Below are 15348 nucleotides of genomic sequence, written 5' to 3' on the forward strand. Positions count from 1 at the left end.
ACCTTGAGCAGTCATTAACCTTAGTGGCCTCAATTCCATCCTCTGTAAAATGGGGATGGTGACAACTACATGATTCTCAAATGTGAGAATCAGATAACATATGTGAAAAAATATATACATATATATAATCTTTGGTTACGAATTCCTTGTTTTTTTGTTTGTTTTTTTTTAATGTAATTTACTGTCAAGTTAGCTAACATATAGTGTATACAGTGTGCTCTTGGTTTGGGGTAGATTCCCGTGATTCACTTCTTACATATGACACCCAGTGCTCATCTCAACAAGTGCCCTTCTCAATGCCCATCACTCATTTTCCCCGCTCCCCCAACCTCCCCATCAACCCTCAGTTTGTTCTTTGTATTTAAGAGTCTTTTATGGGTTTGCCTCCCTTTCTGTTTGAAACTATTTTTTTCCCTTTCCCTTCCCCCATGGTCTTCTGTTAAGTTTCTCAAGTTCCACCCATTCGAAAACATATGATATCTATCTTTCTCTGACTGACTTATTTCACTTAGCATAATACCCTCCAGTTCCATCCATGTTGCTGCAAATGACAGGATTTCATTCTTTCTCATTGCCAAGTAGTATTCCATTGTATATATAAACCACATCTTCTTTATTCATTCATCAATTGATGGACATTTGGGCTCTTTGGATAATTTGGCTATTGTTGAAAGTGCTGCTATACAATGGAATATTACGTGGCAATGAGAAAAAATGAAATATGGCCTTTTGTAGCAACGTGGATGGAACTGGAGGGTGTGATGCTAAGTGAAATAAGCCATACAGAGAAAGACAGATACCATACGGTTTCACTCTTATGTGGATCCTGAGAAACTTAACGGGAACCCATGGGGGAGGAGAAGGAAAAAAAAAAAAAAAGGAGGTTAGAGTGGGAGAGAGCCAAAGCATAAGAGACTTAAAAACTGAGAGCAGGCTGAGGGTTGATGGGGGTGGGAGGGAGGAGAGGGTGGGTGATGGGTATTGAGGAGGGCACCTTTTGGGATGAGCACTGGGTGTTGTATGGAAACCAATATGTCAATAAATTTCATAAAAAAAAAAAAGTGCTGCTATAAACTTTGGGGTACATGTGCCCCTATGAATCAGCACTCCTGTATCCTTTGGATAAATTCCTAGTAGTGCTATTGCTGGGTCATAGGGTAGTTCTATTTTTAATTTTTTGAGGAACCTCACAATGCTTTCTAGAGCAGCTGCACCAGTTTGCATTCCCACCAACAGTGCAAGAGGGTTGCTGTTTCTCCACATCCTCGCCAGCATCTATAGTTTCCTGGTTTGTTCATTTTAGCCACTCTTACCAGTGTGAAGGGGTATCTCAGTGTGGCTTTGATTTGTTATTTTCCTGATGATGAGTAATGTTGAGCATATTTTCATGTGTCTGTTGGCCATCTGGATGTCTTCTTTGGAAAAGTGTCTATTCTTCTGCCCATTTCTTCACTGGATTATTTGGTTTTTTTTTTGGTGCTGAGTTTGGTAAGTTCTTTATAGATTTTGGATACTAACCCTTTATCCAATATGTCATTTGCAAATATCTTTTCCCATTCTTTAGGTTGCCTTTTAGTTTTATTGATTGTTTCCTTTGCAGTGCAGAAGCTTTTAATCTTGATGAGGTCCCAATAGTTTATTTTTGCTTTTATTTCCCTTGCCTTTGCAGATGTGTCAAATAAGAAGTTGCTGTGGCTGAGGTGAAAGAGATTGTTGCCTGTTTTCTCCTCTAGGGTTTTGATGGTTTCTTGTCTCACATTTAGGTCTTTCAACCATTTTGAGTTTGTTTTTGTGTATGGTGTAAGAAAGTGGTCCAGTTTCATTCTTCTGCATGTTGCTGTCCAGTTCTCCCAGGACCATTTGCAAAAGAGACTGTCTTTTTTCCATTGGATACTCTTTTCTGCTTTGTCAAAGATTAGTTGGCCATACATTTGGGGATCCGATTCCAGGTTCTCTATTCTATTCCATTGGTCAATGTGTCTGTTTTTGTGCCAATACCATACTGTCTTGGTAATTACAGCTTTGTAGTACAGGCTAAAGTCTGGGATTGTGATGCCTCCCACTTTGGTTTTCTTTTTCAACATTACTTTGACTATTCAGGGTCTTTTGTGGTTCCATATAAATTTCAGGATTGTTTGTTTCAGCTTTGGGAGGAATGCCAGTGCAATTTTGATTTGGATTGCATTGAATGTGTAGGTTGCTTTGGGTAGTATTGACATTTTAACAGTATTTGTTCTTCCAATCCATGAGCATGCAATGTTTTTCCATTTCTTTGTATCTTCTTTGATTTCCTTCATAAGCTTTGTATAGTTTTCAGCATACAGATCTTTTACATCTTTGGTTAGGTTTATTCCTAGGTATTTAAAATATTGTTGACACAGTACCACAACTATGAAAGCTATTTTTTATTTAGACAGTGAGAAGGAAAAGCATCCCTTAAGTTTTTATCTTAGTGGCTCTTTTTATCTGGCATATTTATAAGCATCTCTTTATAAAGTTTATTAATTTTTCTATAGAATGAATTTTTAAGCAAGAAAATATTAAAAACTCAAAATATGTCAGATAAATATAATAGTTCAAAGGTAAGCTAAACTTGGAAAATGATAATTGTTGAGTCAAGAGGGAAATTTGGCAAGATGAATCAGAAACCTTAAAATAGTTATCCATAACATTGTATTTCTGAAGGGTTATCATGGGAAAAATAATCAAATATGCACGCACCACAATAGTATTAGCTATATTATTTATAATATTGAAATATCCAGTAATAGAAAATGATTAGATTATGGTTTAGCTAACCAATGGGCTATTTAATCATTTTCAGTCCTTTTCCCCAAGAATATCTGATGGTGTGGGAAATATTTGTGTTACAATGTTAAGTGAATAAGACAAGCTATAAAAAATTATACACTATTATCTGAACTTTATTCATTGTATGTAATATTCTATATATTATACATTCCATATATAGTATATATTCTGTTTATATATGGAACACACATCTCCATAAATAGACTATATACACATACACACCATATCTAAATTAAATAGTCAAAGCTGTTTTCTGTATGTATCTAGATACATGTTTAAGAAAAAGACTGGAAGGAGACAGTAAAATATTAACTATGATAATTTCCAGGTGATATTATGGGTACTTTCTTCTGAGTTTTTCAAGTCCCCCCTGAAAAATGATGCATTTGGAAATATATTTTTTAAATATGTATTTTTAGAAAACAACTTGCCTCTTTTTCTCTCTCTCCTTTATAACCATGGATTAGCTTTGTTCTACAGGTGTATTTATATCTAATGATCAGCATGGATCCTTATATTACTGTCTTTCACTCTTTTGGTTGTCTGAATGTCCATTTCTAATAGATTCTTTAGGAAGGGCTCATGAGATCATTGTAGCCTGAAAGTTGGCAAGTTTATAATAGTTTGTTTGCAGCTTTGTACTTGGAGGTCAATTTGGGTAGATATAAAATCCTGGACTCATATTTCCCTTCCTTGAGTATCTTAAATTTGGGCACTAAGAATTGTTGAAAAATCTACTAACAATCTTGTTTTCTTTTCCTTATTAGTGACTTAGCCTTTTTGCCTGGTTGTCCAGTGATTTTTTTTTTCTTTACAGTAGTTTTAACTATGGGGCACCTGGGTGGCTCAGTTAAGTGTCCCACTCTTGATTTCACAGTTTGTGAGTTCGAGCCCCACATTGGGCTCTGCACTCTCAGCACCAAGCCTGCTTGGGATTCTCTCTCTCTTCTCTCTCTGCCCCTCCCTCACTTGCACGTGCTTGCTCTCTCTCTCAAAATAAATAAATAAACTTTAAAGAAAAATAAAGTAGTTTTAATTATGATTCCTTGTTGGCCATGCTAACATGGTTATGGTATCCTTTTAATATATAATTCCGGGATTTTTTCCAAATTTTAGAAAAATGTTCTGGAATTATAGTTTTAATGTTTATTTTGTTCTATTGTTTGGCATTCTTTGCAATCTCAGTCATATTTATATTGGGCTTATTTTTGTTTTTTGTTTTTTACACTTCTGTGTGTATCACTTTCTATTGAATATATTTTAAATCTCATTTAAGTTTTTTTTCCTTATTGAAGTTCAGTTGACATACAATGTTATATTAGATTTGGGTGTACAACATAGTGATTTGGCAATTCACACATTCAGTGCTCACTATGATAAATGTAGTTATCTGTCACCACATAACATTATTATAATATTATTGATGATGTTCCCCATGCTGTACTTTTCATCTCTGTGGCTTATTTATATTTTATAACTGGAATTTTGTACCTCTTAATTCTCTTCACCTATTTTGCCAATCTTCTCATCCACTTCCCCTCTGGCAACCACCAGTTTGTTCTCTGTATTTAAGAGGTTTTTTTTTTTTTTTTTTGTCTGTTTGTATTGATACATTTGGAAATATATTTCTTAAAATATATATTTTTTATTTTTTTCCATTTTATTATTGTTTTATTTTTTTTAATATGAAATTTATTGTCAAATTGGTTTCCATACAACACCCAGTGCTCATCCCAACAGGTACCCTCCTCAATGCCCATCACCCACTTTCCCCTCCCCCCCCCAACCCCCATCAACCCTCAGTTTATTCTCAGTATTTAAGATTCTCTTATGGTTTGCCTTATTCCCTCTGTAAGTTTTTTTTCCCTCCCCCTTCTCCTCTCCCCTGATCTTCTGTTGAGTTTCTCAGGATCCACATATGAGTGAAAACATATGGTATCTTTCTCTGCCTGACTTATTTCACTTAGCATAACATTCTCCAGTTGCTACATCCATGTTGCTACAAATGGCCAGATTTCATTCTTTCTCATTGCCAAGTAGTATTCCATTGTATATATAAACCACATCTTCTTTATCCATTTGTCAGTTGATGGACATTTAGGCTCTTTGAAATATATATATTTTAAAAACTACTCAGCCTGCATGATTTTTTAATGTGGAAAGTATTCTGTCGCCATCAGTATATTTTATTTTAGTAGTGGTCTGGTGACTCCATTTCTTAATGAATAACACATACACATACATACACAAACATACATGTATGTATATATTCCCACATACATATATACATTTGGCATAGTCTGCTAGGGAATATGCTACTGTGAATATTAATGTTATTGGCAAGTGATCAGACTTTCTAGTCTTCAGTGATATTTTTCATCATCCAGATGAATTCTAACAAAATAAATTCCTTTTGTTTAAAGGTCTGAAATTCTTAATTCATTTTTAGGCTATTTTCATACAGCTGCCGTAAAATTTTTGGTAAAGCCATCAATTGTTTAAAAATTATTCTATTTAACATTATTCATATTAAAATTCTATTTCTCAGGATTGGCATGAGATCATTTTTAAGTAGAGCACCAATTATTGTTCATTGTCAGCTACCATGGTTCCTGTCGCCCTGTTGGGGATCATGTGCCTGTAGCCTCAGGAGGAGAACCACCGTTTGTGTCAACAGTGATAATCATTTCTGGTCATTAGGAGCTCAGGGTAGCATTCGTAACTAAACACTGAACAGGAATTAGGATGATGGTACTTAATCTCACATTTATTTCTCTTTCAAGAATTAAATAAAATCTGTTTCATGTAGTTTGACATTTTATCCTGCTTTTTTGTAGAAAGGAAGATGGTGAACAACACGTACAAATGAAGTCCTTCAGGTACATTAAATTGTGAGATTGGCACGTGGTGGGTGGAAAAGGCTGCACATGCAAACCTTTAGCCAAAGTGAAAGGCAACATCAAGACAGAATTGGTTCACGAATATGAGGTTTTTCTATCTACTTTCTTTTCTATCTACTTGAATAACATTTTGTCTTAAGATGCCTCTAAATTTTTCTTACAAGAGCTGTTTATTAAAATATTTCCCTTAAGCACTAGAGAAGAGTGGGTTCCTTATATAAACAAATATAAATAAATATATAGCCAAATATAAACAAAATATAAACAAACGATTACTTATGAGGAGCTTCTGATGGTTAGGAATTCATCGTCGTAAAGTTCTCTGTCAGTTGTTTCAACGTAGTCTCAACATCAAGAAAAATTTTTCTAGATCTGGCCACCTGGCCGCATCTCAGTGTTGCTTTTTCGTCATTTATTCTGGCTTTTGATGTGATTTACAAAACTCTGGCATGGGTCAGAGTGGCAATAACAGTACACAGAATTCAGAGCCAGAGCCCTGCTGCTCCATTAATGAAGTGAGCACCAGTCTCTGGGAAGCATGCCTTTCCTTCATAGGATCGTCCAGATGTCTTGTCAAGTGCATCTCCTTGAAGAAAAGAACTTTATTCAAATGCTAGCTATTGTGCCTTCCTCTGGGTTCCCTGGTTCCTACCGTCATCATTCATTGTTCTCCACAGTGGCCTTGGTCCCACCTGTCCTCACCTGTCTCTAACCCACAGCTCTGAGAGCACCCTGTCTGCTGTACAGCCGTGGCATCGGGCATCTCTGTCCATTGCTGTTGTCCGTGCTGGTGGGTAATACGGGTAGAAACAAGAGGTGATCATTCTAACACAAGGATAACTATAACATTCTTCTAATCATTAAATTTTAATCTAAAAATTACTCGTGAATAGACCAAAGTATGAGTGCATAACTAAATTTTATGTGAATACACATATAATTTTAATTCCATCCCGTTCACTCAAAAGGACATAGTTTGTTCCAGGAATGGCATTACCCAAGTGTGAATGGTTGCGGGGAGAGGGAAGTATTATCTCCATCAGTCTCCTTTAGTGTTCTCCCCACCCCCCCACTCTTTTATGTAGAAAAATTACATTTTCTTTCATCTAATTTAAAGTTGCCGTAGGGGCGCCTGGGTGGCTCAGTCGGTTAAATGTCCGACTTCAGCTCAGGTCATAATCTCGTGGGTCATGGGTTTGAGCCCTGCATCAGGCTCTGTGCTGACAGTTCAGAGCCTGGAGCCTGCTTCAGCTTTTGTCTCCCTCTCTCTTTCTGCCCCTCCCCCACTCACGCTTTGTCTGCCTCTTGCTCCCAAAAATAAACATGAAAAAATTTTTAGAAAATAAAGTTGTTATAGAAATAGCTCCAAGCAAGTCTCCTACTTCTTACCCATCAGATTGTCCTTTGAAAACTCTTCTTACGTGGAAATTCTGGAGTTGCCATGATCTGAGTATTCTAAGAGAAACAGACAAATGCTTACAGTTAAGCGTGAAGAGTAAAATAGCCTAATTCTTGAAATGTAAGATCCACATTTTTCCCCTACATTTTCCCAGCTGTGAAAAATGTCTTATCAATGGCATCTTCCTGCTAATTGGCAACGTTTTTCTTGCCTTCTGATGTATTAACACTGAATTTCCAACAGATGGTGGCTTAGGTTTGGTGACATATGGTAACAGTATAAAAGGTACTGAGGTAGTGGAGAGAGGGAAGTGATTAATCATGCAGTAGTCATAGAAAGTTTTTGGGAGAATAACCGAGCTGGGTTTTGAAGAAGTAGGATTTTTCTATGAATATAGAAGGGAAGGATATTCTAAGCCTAGTAAAGAGCAAGTTAGTGGAGATGTGAGAGGACTTGGCATGTTTGAGGACTAGCAAGTCATTTGGCGTTGCTACTAAATAACACTTGGAGAGGTAGGGAAAGCATGGAGAGATGGAACTAACTGAGGGCACAAGCCAGGGCATGGTGAACCTTGAGATGTCATTAGGGAGTTTGGCTCTTCCTCTTAGGCAGTGGAAATGTATTTAGCAGCTTTATGCAGTGGAATTCGATGACTTCATTTGTTTTAGAATAATTTTGGAAGCGGCGGTTTGTATAGACTGGAAGAGGAAGACACTAGAAAGCATAGCAGGTTAAAAGGCTTTTGGGGATAGTGCAGTGAGCTATCACCTAATGAATTAAGGTGGCGACCAATGAATGGAGAGGAAGAGAAGACATATTTAAGAACTAGAACCTATAGGGGCGCCTGGGTGGCGCAGTCGGTTAAGCGGCGGACTTCATCCAGGTCATGATCTCGCGGTCCGTGAGTTCGAGCCCCGCGTCAGGCTCTGGGCTGATGGCTCAGAGCCTGGAGCCTGTTTCCGATTCTGTGTCTCCCTCTCTCTCTGCCCCTCCCCCGTTCATTCTCTGTCCCAAAAATAAATAAACGTTGAAAAAAAAAATTAAAAAAAAAAAAAACTAGAACCTATAGGAATTTGTGATTATGTGGTTCCTCAGAGTAAAGAAGGAAGGGTTTAGAATGACCCTAGTGATGTCAGCAACCAAGATAAACTCTATAGAAGGAGTAAATCAGGGGTAATGGAGGAAGGAGAAATAAAATGGGGCAAATTGCAAAGAATGTATTCAGTGTGGGATTACTTGAGGCTTAAGGCGCTTGTGAATCACATAGGTGTGTAATTCAAGTTCTGAAGGTCGGGGCCTGAGTGAGGTATGAATGAGGTAGGGATTTCATAGTAAGCAGCTTATGTACAATTGTAAAGTCTTTGCAGAAAGGAGGTATCTCAGGGTGAAGCTGTAAGGTAAGGAAAGAGTATAGCCAAACAGGGAATCTTGGGGACACCACTGTTTAAGGATGGAAGAGCTGATAAAGAGACTAAGGGGACTGAGCTGAGCAGGAGGAATGCAGGAGCAGGAACGGTCCCAGAAGCCGGAAAAAGAATAAGAAATGTCAGTACTGTCAAATTCAAGTCAGGGATCAGCAAGGAACTGCATAAAATAAGGACACTAGAAATAGTTTCAGTGGGTCAGTGTCTGTGGGAGGTTGATTTTAATAGATGGAAAGCCTGTGAAGTGAAAGACATAGTGGAGATGGTGTTCTTCCCAGCAAGCTGGCTGAGAAGGGAAGATGGCAAGGAAAAAAATCCCTAGAATTGGGAAAAGGTTGTTTCCCCCCCGCCCCCCGGATGGAGAGATTTGCACACACTTGTAGCCCCATGGGAAGGAGCTGTGGAAGAGAGTGACCTTAAGATGCTGATAGCTGCCGGGGCTCCTGGGTGGCTCAGTCGGTTAAACTTCCGACTTCGGCTCAGGTCATGATCACACAGCTTATGAGTTCGAGCCCCGTGTTGGGTTCTGTGCTGACAGTTCAGAGCCTGGAGCCTGCTTGGAATTCTGCATCTCCCTCTTTCCACCCCTCCCCTTCTCTGTCTCTGTCTGTCTCAAAACTAAACATTAAAAAAAAAACAAAAACAAAAACAAAAAACTGATAACTGCTGATGATAATACCCGGGAGGAGTGAGCTGCAATGGAAGGCTACTCAACTCTTCCTCTGAAGACAGGAAGTTATAAAACTACCCGCGTGGTTCTCAGACACATCTTAATTCTTGAAGGCTTGCAGAAATAAGATAGGGAGGAAGGAGCAGGAGTAGTTGGTGGGGTGAAAGCTCCGTGAATGAGCACCGTCCCTGTGCTCAGCAGCGCCCTCCTCTTCCCTGAACTGCCAGTGCAGGGCCAGAGTTGGGAGCTAGGACCGCGTGTGCTTGGGGGCCTCCTCTGGCTCCAGCTGGTGCCTCTGGGGGAACCGTGGGTCTGCTCATTGTTAAAATAAAGGAGGTTCTTTTCCTTCTTAGAGAAGCTCATAGTCAAACTGAAAAGCGGAGGAGAGATAAAATGAATAACCTGATTGAAGAACTGTCTGCAATGATCCCTCAGTGCAATCCCGTGGCACGTAGACTGGACAAACTTACGGTTTTAAGAATGGCTGTCCAACACGTGAGATCTTTAAAAGGTGAGTTTGGAAGTGGCTTCCACACTTGGATTTGTGAAGTCCTCCCTGTAATCAAGGTACTTGATTCATTCGTTCTGTTGTTATTGGCTACTGAGATTCTGTGCAGATGTGTCTTTCAGCTTTATAGGCATCAGTTTTTTATAGGCATCAATCTTGATACCTGCTGATATTCTGTATGTGGAAAGAACACGACTCTAGATATCGAAAATCTTGGTTTCACTGAAAGCTTTATCTTAAGTGCACACAGTACGTTTTTCCATTTGTGTCATCTTCCAAGTCTTTTATCAATGTCTTACAGTTTTCGGAGTATAGTTCTTCCACTTCCTTGGTCAGATTTATTCCTAGGTATTTTATTATTTTTGATGCAATGCTAAATGTAATTGTTCTATTAATTTCTCCTTCTGCTAGTTATTAGTGTATAGAAGGGCAATGGATTTTTGTATATTGATTTTGTATCCTGCAACTTCACTGAATTCATTTATTAGTTCTAATAGTTTTTTGGTGGAATCTGTAGGATTTTCTCTGTATAGTATTTTGTCATCTGCTTATAGTGACAGTTCTACTCCTTCCTCACCAGTTTGGATGCCTCTTCTTTCTTTTTCTTATCTGATTGCTGTGGCTAAGACTTCGAGTACTATGGTGAATAAAAGCAGTAAGAATGAGCATCCTCATCTTCTTCCTGATCTTAGAGGAAAAGCATTCAGCTTTTTACCACTAAGAATGAAGTTAGCTCTGGGTTTGTCATTTATACAACACAACATAACATTATGTTATGTTCCCTCTGTACCCACTTTGCTGAGTTTATCTAAATATTGTGTTTGCCAAATGCTTTTTCCTGCATCTGTTGAGGTGATCATATGATTTTTATCTTTCATTTTATAACATGGTATATTTTGATTGATTTGCAGATACCAAACCATCCTTGCATCTCTGGAACAAATCCCACTTGATCATGGTGAATGATCCTTTTAATGTATTGTTAAATTTGGTTTGGTAGTATGTTGCTGAGGATTTTTGTGTTCTTCAGGGCTATTGGTCTGTAATTTTCTTGTTTTGTGGTGTCTTTATCTGGTTTTGCAATCAGGGTAACGCTGACCTCATAGAATGAATTTGGAAGTTTCCCTTTCTCTTCTATATTTTGGAATGATTTGAGAAAGGTAGATATTAATTCTTCTTTAAATGATTGGTAGAATTCAGTGATGTAGCCATCTGGCCCTGGACTTTTGTTTATTGAGAATTTTTTGACTACTGACTCAATTTCATTGCTGGTAATTGTTCAGATTCTTTTTTCCTGATTCATTTCTGGAAGATTGTACGTTTCTAGAAATGTATCCATTTCTTCTAGTTTGTCTAATTTGTTTGCATAGAATTTTTTGTTCTAGTCTGTTTTAATGCTTTGCAATTTTGCAGTGTTGGTTGTAACTTCTCCTCTTGCATTTCTGATTTTGTTTGATTCTTTTTCTTGATAAATCTGGCCAAAGTTTTAACAATTTTATCTTTTTAAAGAATGAACTCCTAGTTTCATTGATCTTTTCTGGTTGTTTTTTTTTTGTTTGTTTGTTTATTTTTTGTTTGTTTGGTCTGTGTTTCATTTATTTCCACTCTGATCTTTATCATTTTCTTCCTTTTACTAACTTTGGGTTTTGTTTGTTCTTTTTCTAGCTCCTTTAGGTATAAAGTTAGATTGAGATTTTTCTTCTTCCTTGAGGTGGGTCTGTATCACTACAAACTTACCTCTTAGAATTACTTTTGATACATCTCAGGGATTTTGAACCATTGTTTACATTTTCATTTATCTCCATGTATTTTTTCCTTTCTCTATGAGTTGTTGGCCCATTGGTTGTTTAGTAGTGTGTTTTTTTAGCCTCTACACATTTGTGTTTTTCCAGGTTTCTTTTTTTAATTGATTTCTAGTTTCATACTGTTGTAGTCAAAAAAGATGTTTGATAGGATTTCAGGTTCTTTTTTTTTTTTTTTTTCAGTCTTAAATTTATTGAGACTTGTTTTGTGGCCTAACGTGATCTATCCTGGAGAATGTTTCACGCACACTTGAAAAGAATCTGTATTGTTATTTTGGATGGGATGTTTTGTGTATGTATATCTGTTAAGCCCATCTGTTGTACTCTGTCATTCAAAGCCACCGTTTTGTTATTTTCTGTCTAGGTGATTTATCTGTTGATACAAGTAGGGTGTTAAAGTCCTCTACTATTATTGTATTACTGTTAACTTCTCCCTTTATGTATGTTCATGTTTTCCTTGTGTATTTAGGTGCTCCTATGTTGGATGCATAGGTATTTACAATTTTTATATCCTCTTGTTGGAGCATTCCCTTTATTATTATGTAATGGCCTTCTTAGTTTCTTGTTATTTGTTTTGAAGTCTATTTTGTTGATATAAGTATTGCTACCCCATCTTTTCTTTTGCTTTCATCTGCATGGAATATCTTTTTCCATTCCTTCATTTTCAGTCTGTGTCTTGAGCTCTGAAGTGAGTCTCTTCTAGGCAGCATATAGTTGGGTCTTGTTTTGTTACCCATTGAGTCACTCTATGTTTTTCGATGGGAGCATTAGGTCTATTTACATTTAAAGTAATTATTGATAGGTACATATTGGCATTTTAAAAATTGTTTCAGGTTGTTTTTGTAGTTCTTCTCCATTCCTTTCTTCTTCTGGTCCCTTCCCTTGTGATTTGATGACTTTCTTTAGTGTGATGCTTAGATTTATTTGTCTTTATTTTCTGTGTATGTATTATAGGTTTTTGGTTGTAGTGACCATGAGTTTTATATATAACATCCTAGTATAGAGCAGCCTATATTAAGGTGATGGTCAGTTAACTTTGAACACATTCTAAAAGCACTACATTTGTACTCCCCCTCTCCACATTTTATATATATGATGTCACAGTTTACATCTTTTTTATTTCGTGTATCCTTTGATTTTTATAGATATAATTTTACTACCTTTGTCTTACAACTGTCATTCTAGTTTTATAAGGGGTGGATCCACTACCTTTACTACATAGTTGTTTTTACCAGTGAAATATTTTTCTTTCATAATGTTCTAGTTATAGCCCCTTCTTTTCTGCCTAAGAAGTCCCTTTAACAAAAAATAGTACTTTCAATCACCTTCCTTAGATTTCCACATGTGGTAGAACAGTGTCTTCTCCACTCTAACCAGCTGACTGTGTGCAGATCCGAAGAGCAGGCGGTGGGGAAAAGAACGTATAGCCTTGATCCCTTCAATGCCATGCAGAATGGCACAAGCGTGGGGATACTGCTTGGCAGGCTTCCTTTTGGGAGTGTGACTGGAGGTCTCATTTTCATAACTGTTGTGAAATAAGATTCTCTTTTACCCACAACTGGATCTTGCATAAGTTGTATGCAATATTTCCTTTAAGTCTTTTGGCGGTGAACATTTGCAGGCTCAACTGAGGTCGTTTGATTGCAACCCTAAAATTACCCAACAATTTTCACATTTGTAAGGCCCTGAGGGAGGAGGACCTAAGGGAAAAGCCACAAATCTATCGATTAATTCAACAGTCATGCACTGGGCAGCAAGTAGCTTCCTGTCTATGCTGGGAACTTGAAAAGGAAGCAAGATCTCTATGCTCTAGGGGTTCATGGTAAGCAAGAGCAACAGACCCCGGCAGAGATCATTAAAACCTAGTGTGATAAATGCTACAGTGGAAGTATGAGTGACAGGAGCAGCAATAGAAGCTCCGTAGGGATGAGACACTGTCTAAATCCAGAGCAGATTCTGTGGCATGGAGCACAGGTTTTTGCCCTGGGCCCTTCTAAGCTGAAGTGCAGTGATCAAGTACTCCTCGCACATCCTGAGCATACCCTTTAGTCAGTGCTGCCCACAAGTGAGAGGACTTAAGGCCACTGCGTCTGTCTGCATTCCAGGGCATTTACCAGCATATACCCCCAGCTCGTGCCACAAAAGCCTAGACGCGGAATCATCAGAGGGCTGCAGGTGGATCGTGTTATTTGGGTCCCTACGTAATTACTTTAAAGACAGAAGAATGGCAAATAATTTTTTGTACTATACTCTCAGCAGTGCTTCTCAAATTAGCTGGGTGGAAGACAAGTGTTATCCACTCCCATCCATTGTGAAATACACTTAATTACTGGAAAAAGGATCAGGGCTGGGATCCACAACAGTGTCAATTCCATAAGGGTCTAAATGCTTGTTCTTAGTTTCTGTACTCACCTGCCACAGTTTGCTGCTGACATTGGTCCGCAGACCACACTTAGAGTAGCCCTTCTTTTCATCATGTGCCTTCAGAGAAACTGTGGGCATTATATGTGTGCAGTCATAACACTGGGGCCCAGTAGGGTACAATGGTACGTGCATATAGTCCCAGAAGCAAACCTCCTGGGTTCAAATCTTGGCTCTTTGACTTAAGAACTGTGTGACTTACTCCCATTATTTAACATTCTAATCCTCAGCTTCTGTATCTATAACAGGGATAATGCACTTACCTGATAGGGTCGTTGTCAAGAGTAAAGAATAATATATATAAAGGACAAGCACAGTGTTTACTCATGTTGGAGTTGGTAAGAGGAGGAGGGGGAGGAATAGTTACTGTGATTTCGATCATTTTAACCTAATGAACACTGTCATAAAGGTGAGCAATCATGTTTCCTCATTGGTTTTTGCCAGCAGAAATCTGAGAATCCAAATTCATTATCCCTCATTGGCACATGTACAGAATGTCACGGCATGCATTTTATTAACACACTTCACCCTAGCTTTAGCTCTGCCCTTGCTCCCCTCATTTTCTCAAGAGCACGTCCTCACTCACTGTCAGGGCTTGCCTATTCTGGCCAATTTACCCTGACAGGGTTTCCCCAGCATCCCTCTGCCAACCTTGCTTCAAGCCAGACAAGCATTTATCACTGCTTTGCTCAAATTGATGTATTGCTGTACCCTGGCCTGGAACGCAGTCTGTATCTTTCAGCTCTTTCTCAACTTCCTCCCACCAGGTTGCTGTGTAGCAATTATAACAAGAAATCGTTTGAGGGAATTCTTGGTGGCCTACCTAGAAGATAGATTCTGAAAGATAGATTTTTTTTTTTTGAGAGAGAGAGCATGAAATCTGGGGAGAGACAGAGAGAGAGAAAATCTTAATCAGGCTCCATGCTCAGCACAGAGCCCCACATGGGGCTCGATCCCATCACCCCGGGATCATGACCTGACCCAAAATTAAGAGTCAGTCATTCAACTGACTGAGCTACCCAGGTACCCCTGACAGGTTTTCGTTTACTTATGCAAGGCTCATAGCGGTGCTACCAATCTGAGAAAACGTTATCAAATCATACCATGAGGTGTGATTCCCTCCCCCCCCCCCCCCCATCACTTAGGTATTTTGTGAGTTTGAGCTGCAAATCCATCCAAGGACCACTATGTAGTTAAACTATCTCAAGGTAGAGGGGAGGACCCTTTCAGGGCATTAACCCATCTTTCTCTTGCAAAACCAACTTTTCTTGCGATCCTCAGGAAGAAGGCTTGGGGTTAGGGATGTTGAGAAGTAAAAGGGAGGGAAAGTTGATTTACCTGTGAATCACCCTTGCCTGGAGGTTATCTGGAGACTGGGCACCTAGGCTTGGTGGACTGTCCCCTGCGCCCCCT

At 38.6% G+C, this 15348-nt stretch overlaps 1 protein-coding gene across 4 annotated transcripts in view; it reads left to right on the forward strand.

Annotated features, from left to right (window-relative positions):
* Window positions 1-15348, forward strand: part of BMAL2 (basic helix-loop-helix ARNT like 2) — a 123060-nt gene that overhangs the window by 55468 nt on the left and 52244 nt on the right. For all 4 annotated transcript variants that reach the window (XM_047866572.1, XM_047866571.1, XM_047866574.1 and 1 more), the window contains exons 3-4: window positions 5649-5690; window positions 9558-9715. In XM_047866572.1, the coding sequence (XP_047722528.1) occupies window positions 5649-5690; window positions 9558-9715 (200 nt within the window). The remainder of the gene's footprint in view (window positions 1-5648; window positions 5691-9557; window positions 9716-15348) is intronic.

This window comes from Prionailurus viverrinus, chromosome B4, assembly GCF_022837055.1.
Source record: "Prionailurus viverrinus isolate Anna chromosome B4, UM_Priviv_1.0, whole genome shotgun sequence".
Classification (NCBI taxonomy): Eukaryota; Metazoa; Chordata; class Mammalia; order Carnivora; family Felidae; genus Prionailurus; species Prionailurus viverrinus.